This window comes from Colletotrichum gloeosporioides (assembly GCF_011800055.1).
Source record: "Colletotrichum gloeosporioides strain Lc1 chromosome Unknown consensus_15, whole genome shotgun sequence".
Lineage (NCBI taxonomy): Eukaryota > Fungi > Ascomycota > Sordariomycetes > Glomerellales > Glomerellaceae > Colletotrichum > Colletotrichum gloeosporioides.
The window spans coordinates 681-10,577 of NW_025544660.1; the positions used below are offsets into that span (position 1 = coordinate 681).

Consider the following 9,897-nt stretch of genomic DNA (forward strand, 5'->3'; position numbering starts at 1 on the left):
AACTACTTTCTGCAACTAAAGCACATGTGACAAGAGGGAAGTCAGTTTCGGGTCATGGACAAGATTTGGATCTCGGGCCTAATGGTGCTTCCGGGTGTCCGCGTCCCGTCGCTTCTCAGGATTATTCACCATGGCTTGGAACGACGAGTCGTAAGAGTAGGTCAGCTGGGTGGCTTATTAATAGGCCTGGGCCGGAGACTTACAGGATGTCACCGACCCGCCCGCGACGCCTTCATCCTGTAAAGCCGAAGAAAGAAAAAAGTCCTCAACTTCCAAGCTTGTGTGCAATCTCTGTTCCAGCAAGACGGCCGAATGTCATGCTCCGAAGGCAGCTAGTGGCTGGTGGGTATTCGTTGTAGAACAACCCAGTCATCTCTCCGCTTGCATAAAGACCCGGGATCGGTACCTCATTGTGAGAAAGCACACGCGAGTGGAGATCAGTCTTCACACCGCCGTAACTGTGCGATGGTGAGCTATGGTTCAACTGTAGTTGGAATATGTTGGCTTACGTGAAGGTGAGATTGGGCGTGCAAGGGAAGCCGTAGAATGGTGCCTTTGCGATCGGATTTGCCCAGTTGGTCTTATTTGGTCTGAGACCAGTCGTCGCCTTGCCGTCGAGCTTCATTAAGTTGAAATCCCTATCATTGATAGCGGCATTGAACTCATTGACCGTCTTCTTGAGTTTTTTCGGGTCGATTTCTAGCTTTTCTGCCAAACCTTCGATCGTGTCTGAGTTCTCCGGTGGCTTGTCTGTGGTTTCGTAAACCCAGCTGCCTTTGAAGCGTTGCATGATTACTTCGTCGGTAATAAAGTAGCAAGACATATTCTGGTCTTTCCATGTGTGGAGGGCCGCCATTTCAAATGTGGCAAAGAGATGTCGTTCACCTTCGTCGTAGAACCGCTCGCAGTCGTTGTTGACAAGAATGCCGTAGTTGTGACCCCAGATCACAGCATCCGGCTTGTCGGCTCGAGTATCAACAAGTTCACAATGCATCCCGTCGAAAGATCCGGCAGTAGCAGCGCCAACATCAAGACACATTCGCAAGCCTGCTCCCTTGTTGTACTTCAAGCCTGGGGCAATCAGCGGCAACTTGTGCGAATCACGCCCAATATATCGAGCCAACATTTCTTGGTTCACCTCAAAGCCGCCACAAGCAAGCATGAGCGTGGGAGCTACAAGGTCGTGAAGCAAGCCGTCTGTCTTCCGAACCTTCAAGCCTCGAACAGATCCCGCATCAGTGGTCAGAAGGCGAACAGCCTCAGTCTGATAGAGAATATCGACCTGATCAAATGCTTTGATGTGGCTTAACAAGTTTTGAATGATGGCGTTGCCACCGCCCTCCGGAAAGACAAAGTGTTGGTCTGTATTGAACTCCAGGAGAACATTTCGTTCGTCATGATGTACGAACTTTACGCCATGGTCTTCAAGATAACGTGCTGAAAGGGGAGCCTTCTGTCTGAGCTTTTCGCAGTAGTCTTCATCTGCTGCCCCATTGCTGACACGTCTCATCTCCTTGACCCAATGATCATCTTATAAGATCAATCAGTATTTGATCATTCATAGCGATTCAACAAGTCGACCTACCGAAATCCAGGTTCTTGTCCAGTCGAAGGTATGCCATGGTCCACTTCGAAGCACCCGAACGTTCACCCTCCTTTCCAGCTTCGACGAGAGCTACACGACCGCTCTTGTTCAGACGCTTGCATTCCTCCAGGAAGTTGAGGGTCGTCATGCACCCAGCAAAGCCGGAGCCGACAACGACCAAATCATATGTTTCAAACGATGCCATGATGAGATCGAGACGTTGAAAATGGTTTCAGAGGTTAGTGAGAACACTGGTAGCAGCAAAGAGTCTTTTCGAACTGATCCAACACGCATGAACAGACATCTCATCCCAATTATATGTTATGAAGAAGCTTCGGATGACGTGGAGGATCACCCGATGTGGTGCCGGATCGAGAATGCTGGTGTAGCCTGAGCTTGCGGGCACAAATAAAACTACCGACTCAGCTGTAGGCGTTCCGTCATCGTATGTAGTGCTGTGTTGGCACTTCTGCCGTGGTTTTCATCGAGGTTGTCTATCCTGTGACAGCCAAGAACACCGCTCTTGGTTTCGTTGGTTAAGATGAGGCTTTTGTTGATAGGTAAGTACAGACGAGGGTGTCACGCATTAACAAAAAGAGAAACGACTCAGAATTGGTGTTTCTGGTGCGTCAAATAGGCGTTATGGTTGCCAAGCTGATAAGTTGTTACCTTACAGCGTCGTAGATAGACTGAGCGCTCTCATACCGCTGATGATAGATGGTTGCATAGATAACAGCGGCGGTAAGCAGACATGTGAAACAGAATAATGCCATAGAATGCTTAGTAAGGCCTTGCATCCATGAACAGCTTTTAATCGATGCACACAAATAGTTTATGCTGTCATTTGTCTGTAGCAGCTCCTGGTCCAGCCGCTTGCGCGATGTTAGGGCGGCGAGCGATATGGCCGCACCCGAGCGACATCGTGGTGGCGGCAACAGGGATCACAAAGAATTCATGCTTATTTCGGCCGAATTGCCCACGGCACAGGCCGAATGGCAGACGTGGGCCCCCCGCACTCTTCCCCTCCTGGCTTCCCGTGGCCCGAGATCATTCAAACCAATCTGGCAAGATCTGCGACAACAAGATCTTGTTTCCGCTCGAATGTTATCGCGGGAGAAATTAAGCCCTGTCCCATTTAGCGATGTCTTCATTTACGGTGTCAAATACATTGGTGAAATGGCGTGGGGACATCACGGCATTGGCGCTTGGGTTGCCGTGATCGCTTCGTTCGGCGTAGTCTCCGCCGAGATGCGACTTTAACTTTGTTCGAAGGGGTTAACGCTCATTTCCCATGGATGCATATGAAGCCGACGGTCCATTGTGTTTATATCGTGAGATTATAAGTCTTTATTGATCATCGTGGTTTCTTTTCCTCCCGTTCATCCTACCTCTTAAGCTTATTTCCCCGCGTTCAAGTTGGCGAAGTCTCCACTGTCGACAAAATGAGATTCCAAAGCATCGCAGCCACCCTGGTCACGGCTCTGACTTCTGTCTCCGCTGCTCCATTCGGCGAAAACACCGAGGTTCAGGCCCGCCAAGACACTAAGCCACCCTACTTCTTGCTGACCGGCGACTCGACCGTGGCCGTTGGCGGTGGTTGGGGAGATGGTTTCCTTCGCTACGTTCAATCGCCGGCTGATGGAAAGAACTACGGCAAGAGTGGTGCTACAACCGTTTCTTTTAGAGCTCAGGGCATCTGGGACACAGTGATTGGTGAAGTCGAGGCGAACAAGGATGCATTCAGCCCAATTGTGACCATTCAATTCGGTCACAATGACCAGAAGGCGGCGGCCGGCATTTCTCCGGACCAGTTCCAGGCCAATCTCGAGACACTTGCGAACGAAGTCAAGGCTGCCGGTGGAACTCCGGTACGTTTTGAAAATCACGAACATCCATGAGAAATGATAGTCTGATACTGATTCGTTGCGAAGATCCTCATCACATCCCTCACTCGCCGAGTCTTCAGCGGCGGCAAGGTCATTCAGAATCTCGAGACTGAGAGACAGAGAGCCATCGCGGCTGCGGAAGCCGTCGGCGCCACGTATCTTGATCTCAACACCGCAAGCACCAACTACGTCAATGCCATCGGTAACGAGAACGGCCACAAGTACGACCTTGCTTCTGGCGACTCAACCCACCTGAATGTCGCCGGCGAGACTGTCTTTGGCCGCTTGGTTGCCGATCTCCTTCTCGAGAAGCGGACCGACCTTGCCCAGTACATTGCTGAGAACAAGGCTCTGAGCGACAAGATTGCGAACGGAGAGTTCGCGACTGGCGAAGAGTAAGCGTTGCGCATGGGTGCATAAGATTGACGAGCATTGTAAATGATAAACTTTGATGGCGCATAGTGTTCTATTGGACACCGTTCGCAGGGTACATATTTATAAAAAAATGTACATATGATCGACTAAGACTCTTGGATTCCCACATGCAATCACACCAGAGCCATGTTACACTACAATGATCCGAACAACCTAACGAAGGCCTCATAGAGGAATAGGCAGCTGATGGCTCTTCCGCCAAGTCTCACCGAGCCTGATGGTAAGGTACACAAGTCCGGCGCAAACAAATTGAATACCGCCTGATAATGTAGACGACCATCCAACACCAATGGTTTCAATTAATGGCAGACAAACCGCGGTCGATAGTCCAGCGATTAGATATCTCATAAGATAGTGTCCAGCTTTTGATGTCAGTGAGGGCTCTTCACGGAGGCACGTGTGAGGATACTTACCTGACGATCCACCACTCTGGGAGTGCTGTATCACATCAAAGATGTATGAGTTCAAGCTTGGGAAAGCTCCCATCTGAGCGACCCCCTGGAAGAACATACAAACTACCGGCAAAGGAATTCCACAGATGCGCTTGTCCAGAGTCCACCCGTACGTTACCATGGATCCAGGGAGCATGAAGGCCAGGAAGATCAGACAGCTGCGCAGCCTGTCTTCCGGGAGACGGAAGCCTCTCTTCTGAATCCACTTGTTGACAGTCCAGTCAGCCCATCGACCACCTATCTGTGAACCAACAAGATACCCGGCACCTGGTACGAGATATAGAAGCCCTGACTGAAGCGGCGTTGTAAGGTGAAACTGCGGGTTAAGGACGTATCGGATTGGTGTAAGCAACGCATACATATTCCAAACCAGCGAAGAAGAAGCGAGGAACTAGGGTGGTTTAGTGCCGGATTTGAAGTTTGAAGGTCAGCCATACTCACGACTAAAAGCAGATTCTTGTTTCCGTAAACTTTCACCACCTTGGTGGGGTTGCCCCAATTCCAAAGCTTGGAGATCTTCTCCCCGAAACCAAGACCTTGCAGCTCCGACACCCTGAGTTGATGATGGGTTTCCGGAAGTGCAAAGTAGATGAATGGCAAGGCCAGCAGTGCGAACGAAGCCTGGATCCAAAAGATGACGCGCCACGTCGTATAAGTTACAACGATGCCACCAAGAACTGGGCCGAAGGCGGGACCGAACGCTACCCCAGAAAGAAACCATCCAAGAGACGTAGCGCGTTCAGTCTGATGGGACATAGGTGTTAGAAAACCAACTCAAGGAACTTGCAGTCGTATGCATGTAACTACTGGGTGGTAGATGTCGGAAATGCATGTGCTCCCAAGAATTAAGAAAGCAGTTCCTTGGAAGGCGGTCAACGCTCGAAAGAGGAAGAAAACCTCGAGTTGAGGCGCCAACGCTGTACCGATGGTGAACACTAAAAATAGCGCGACACTGCTCAAGTAGGCCTGTAAGTAATGCTTCTTAGCGATGAAGTTCTTCTGCAAATTGGGTGGTGACTCGACATACCGGCCTGCGTCCAAAGATATCTGCGTACGGGCCCCATATGAATGCCGACAGGCCCATAAACGTTAGGTACACGGCGTTGCTGATATTGATGACTGTAGCTGATGTCTCAAACGTTGAAACGATCTCAGGAACGGCCGCCAAGACGCTTGTTGTGGACATTTGTGCCAAAAAGCCGCAAACGGCTGCAATCCCGGTGACGATGCGCTTTTGCAGCGGCTTCAATCGGGAGTAAACAGAAACTTGGATGCGGGACTGGTCCGGGTCTTCGCCGGACCCGAGGACGGGGCCGGGGCTCGCAGGCCGGGCCTGAGACTCCGTGGACGACATGTTGCGGTCGGCGGACATGGCGCAGGCACTCAAAAATGGCGTGATTGTCTACAGCAACTTTTGCGACAAAAACATATTCGGACGACAATAAGTACGCATTAGCCTAAACAAACTACTTGCCGATGTCGGTCGGCAAAACAGGTCAAACACGGCGGCAATTTAAGATGTGCCCGACGGCAAGTGAGGTGCAAGGTTCAGGGGCGGGGATCAGCGCTGTGTTCCTGAGAGGTTCGCATTTTTAGCTGACGAACCCCAGATGCATTGGCCCATGCAGCGATTTAGTGACTCAACTCCTGTCTCAATTGAGTCAACTTGATAGACTTTCGGTCCGCGCGCCGGCTAAATTAGTTCTTGCCGAGCAAAGCAAGCAACCTTATAAACATAGGGAGAGTAGACGCTCTAGCACGAGACAAACAGGCGATTTTGTTCTTTCGATGCTCTCTCCCAACTGTTGACAGTAAGAAGCAGACTTCCTCTGTTCTAGCCTTGCATTTTTCCATGCGATCTTGCCGAGTGAGAAACATCATGATATTCGGCGTCCCGCCTTGGAAAATAACAACTCGACGAGAAAATACAGTTACAATTACTTCAGTAGGGGCGCCTCTGCAACGTGGGTGTATGGTACATGTATCGACAAAGGAAAATGGGGTATAACCAGCTTTAAGCATGATGTCCTGACCGAAATTTCTTCCAACGCTCTACCACCTCATCTCTTTCCTCTGGCGTCGACCTTCTAAACTCATTAATACCTTGCCGTAATCTAATTAGTAGTATTTCCGCCTTAAGCTTCGTAAGACGATGTTTCGACAGCTCTTTCTCGATGCCTTTGAGAGTGTATCCGGGCAATCCAAATATAGCTGAAGTTCTTGTTAGTAACTCTTCGCGATGGAAGAAGAAAAGTTTTGAACTCACCAGCAAAAATGTTACAAGTGAACCCTCGATTTCCTTGCCACAGACCTTTGCCAAAGCCCTTGATGCCTCCTTCTTTGGCTCCCTTGTATGGTCTGACGACAATCCCCCGGAACGCGTCCCACGTGCCCAGCGCAGCCTCCTTTCCAGCAGTTCGCAGACCGCTACCCAAGCCGGTGATCTCGTCTCGCCTCCGAACATCGTGACTGAAGGCGCCGTACGATGGGTAGTTGTGGAAACCGTTTGCGACGTTGTAGAATACCGCGCCGGGAGCCTTGAGGCCAGCCTTGGCGACCTCAAGGCCGTAACGGCCCGTTGCGCGGGCGACTTCCTTCGCTCTGCCGCGTTGGCGTTTCTGATACTTGACGACCGACGACTTCCGCCTGCCCTCTGGCGTTTTTTCCAGCATCGCTATCTCGGCGTGGGGATCGGCGTTTTGGAGAGATTTGCTCGCCATCTTCAGGGCGATTGTGTTCATCTGGGAGGGTGATAATGTGTTCTCCCGGGCAACACATTTGAGATTGCCGTCTTGGGTTTGCGTGACAGTGTTGTCGGTCTGTTGATCGCTCGTGGTGTCGGTACCTTCGCCAACGGACTTTTCTCTCTCTTGCTGTGCCTGCCCTTCTTGTAGGTCTGGGGTAGGTTCTATGTTTTGCGCAGCTTCTCTTTCAGGGTGAGCGTGCAGACGTTGAGAGTAGTCGGATGTCGCTATTCCGATGGCAGTGAAAAAGCCAGAAACTGCCGCTACCAGGCCGATGAGGGGATGTTCCGCACCCTCGTCGACATACCAATGCTTGTGCCTGAGAAGCTTGACATCGTGCGGCTTCATCATGCCCTTATCGACAAGACATCCGACCGCGAAACTGCTCAGGTGTGCTCCAGACTTCTTATGCCTCCAAGTCGCAAGTCTCTCAGGGCAGATGTCACAGCGCATACCATCCAGCACCAAGCGGTCCTGGATGTCCTTCGCCGTATCGCCAGCGCCGTCCTCCGCTCCGATACGTTCTGCCATCTGCTGCACCGCAACCTGCACCTCTGGCTTAAGAGCAAAGGAAATGCTGGCCGCCAGTGTTTCGGCTGTCATCTCCTTGAACGGCACCGGCATCGGCCCCGCTCCGGCTCTAGCGATCATCTGGCCCCAGAAGGGCTGGTCTCCGAAGAAGGGGACAACGACTGTAGGTCGACCTGCTGCGATACCTGCTGCAGATGTTCCGGCACCTCCGTGATGGACGACAGCTGAGACGCGCTTGAAGAGCCAGTCGTGGGGGCAGTTGCCGATTAAATAGATGTTCTCCGGGACGTTGTCGCCGCCACCGACACCACCCCATCCCTTCGACACGATAGCACGCACCCCTGCGATCTTGACTGCGTCGAAGATGAGTTGAGTAAGCGCCTTCGGGTCGTCCACGACAATAGAGCCGAAACCGATGTAAATTGGTGGTGGTCCAGCTTCAAGGAATTTCGTGAGATCCGGTGGAGGCGTGTACTTATCGGCGAGAGACAAGAACGAGAAACCGGTGATGTTGATATGGTCGTCCCAGTCGGCAGGCTTGGGAATGAGCGATTCGGACCAGAGGAACGTGAAGGGAACGCGGAGTCTGGGGAGGAGTTGGCAACCCCACAGAGGGGAGATGGGGTCGAGGCTGAGCGTTTGAGTGCGGAACTTGTTGATCAAATCTCCCAATCTATAAAAGTGTCAATAGTCTGGTTGTTAAAGGCAGCCCTGGGGTGACAAACCCTTGCCATGTGAGAAGCTCCATCATGATGAAGGACAGATAGTTGGCGACACTTGTGTCTGCCTCGCCGTAACTCATCGATGCTAGAGGGTGGTGGAACGCTTGTGTCGGGCACCAGGGCATAGTGAAAACCATGTGTAACGGAATGCCTAGCTTCTCAGCACAGTGAATATGCGCCATTGATGGTGGATTGGCGATGATCGTGTCAGCAACAAAAAGGTCGTCGGCGTCTTTCACGGTCGCAGCTGTGACACGCTCCCCCATACCGTCACCAGCCTCAATGCAACTCCTCCAACACCCGTCAATAATCTCTGCCATTTCTTTCCTCCTTTGCCCAATGTCGCCTGCCTTGACACTTTCACGGCTGGGCAGCAACCCCGGATTCTTCACCATGTAGGCCATGAGAGCCTCCGGGTCTCCACCGATGCTGAAAAATTCGACGCCGTTCGTCTCGACAAAATCCTTGAAGACGGGGTGAGTGCATATTCGAACGCGGTGCCCAAAAGGCGGTTTCATGAGCAGCTGCGCAATCGGGATGAAGGGCTGAATGTCTCCTCGAGATCCAACGATATGAATGGCGATGTTGAGCCGGGGGCTCCGTTGCGGGGGCTCCCTCCTCAGGTTTTCCAAGATTACGCTGGTGCGGCGTCGCGCCAATGCCTCCTCCAATTCTTCATTCTCATCCCCGTTCGGCCCAGCTTTGAAAGCACCCTGAAAGTCCTGATACCATTTCGCGAGTTTCTGGGGATTGGCGTGGAACCGGACCTTGACTCGTCCATCGTTGCCGACATTGCCGGACGTCGCCGTCTCTGACCTCTCACCATGCAGCGCGATGTGCCCCGGTCCATTCGATTTCATGCGACTGAGAGCCATGATGGGGATTGAAGCTCAGGTCCACAGACCGAGCGGAATGCGAATCCTCAATACTGAATTTCAGGGCTCAATGGGCGATGAAGGTTGTTTTATTCGGGCGCGATGAGGTTTGGATGAACCTGAGAAGCTCAGCTGCAAATCCCGTCGCGCTGACTCGGGGGAATCACGTGTAGTAATCAAAAAAATGCTCCTCGCATCCATCGTATCCAGCCGCTTTCATCCGCGCACTTCGCCTTAAACGTCATAGAGGATCCGTTTTTGACATTAGCGTCGTTTGCATATTAATTGTTGCAACAACAAACGCGCCCTGAGTGCAGTAAGGTTTACGCCGCTTGCATTGGCGGCCTTGGTGGACCCCTGACTCCAAAGATAATGAATGGGTCGTTGGGAAAAATCTAGATTCTAGAACGACGGACTGCCCATGAACTGCCGAAGCCTCGGGAGACTTGGTCTCTGATCGGACATTGGCATATCCCGGCCCGTTGCTCCCACCGAGGGCAAAACCGGAAACAGCCAGAACCCGGCCGATCCCGCCCACTCCGGGAATGATCGAAACGGAATCAACGGAGTCGGTGCTTTGGTGAGGGCCGACACTGCGATGCCGATGGTCCGAAAACCGCCAAGGCGACCGCAGACTGCGACCGGGCGCTTCGGTGCCTCGGCAGTG

The 9,897-nt window shown here is 52.1% G+C and overlaps 4 protein-coding genes across 4 annotated transcripts; 1 reads left to right on the forward strand and 3 right to left on the reverse strand.

The window, feature by feature from the left end:
• Positions 1-265: 265 nt before the first annotated feature.
• On the reverse strand, positions 266-1,790 carry GCG54_00005228 (uncharacterized protein; the record flags this gene model as incomplete). Its single annotated transcript, XM_045405255.1, has 3 exons — positions 266-458; positions 510-1,530; positions 1,586-1,790. 3 exons carry the CDS (start codon positions 1,788-1,790, stop codon positions 266-268), a joined length of 1,419 nt encoding a protein of 472 aa, XP_045268846.1.
• A 1,237-nt stretch (positions 1,791-3,027) lies between these two features.
• GCG54_00005229 (uncharacterized protein) lies at positions 3,028-3,870 on the forward strand (the record flags this gene model as incomplete). The annotated part of the gene is made up of 2 exons (XM_045405256.1): positions 3,028-3,453; positions 3,517-3,870. The coding sequence occupies 2 exons, from the start codon at positions 3,028-3,030 to the stop codon at positions 3,868-3,870; spliced, it is 780 nt and encodes a 259-aa protein (XP_045268847.1).
• Positions 3,871-4,071: 201 nt separating this feature from the next.
• On the reverse strand, positions 4,072-5,730 carry GCG54_00005230 (MFS antiporter QDR3; the record flags this gene model as incomplete). The annotated part of the gene is made up of 5 exons (XM_045405257.1): positions 4,072-4,268; positions 4,320-4,749; positions 4,800-5,102; positions 5,166-5,324; positions 5,386-5,730. 5 exons carry the CDS (start codon positions 5,728-5,730, stop codon positions 4,072-4,074), a joined length of 1,434 nt encoding a protein of 477 aa, XP_045268848.1.
• A 642-nt stretch (positions 5,731-6,372) lies between these two features.
• Positions 6,373-9,230, reverse strand: GCG54_00005231 (Sterol 3-beta-glucosyltransferase UGT80B1; the record flags this gene model as incomplete). The annotated part of the gene is made up of 3 exons (XM_045405258.1): positions 6,373-6,569; positions 6,625-8,306; positions 8,359-9,230. 3 exons carry the CDS (start codon positions 9,228-9,230, stop codon positions 6,373-6,375), a joined length of 2,751 nt encoding a protein of 916 aa, XP_045268849.1.
• Between the last annotated feature and the right edge of the window lie 667 nt (positions 9,231-9,897).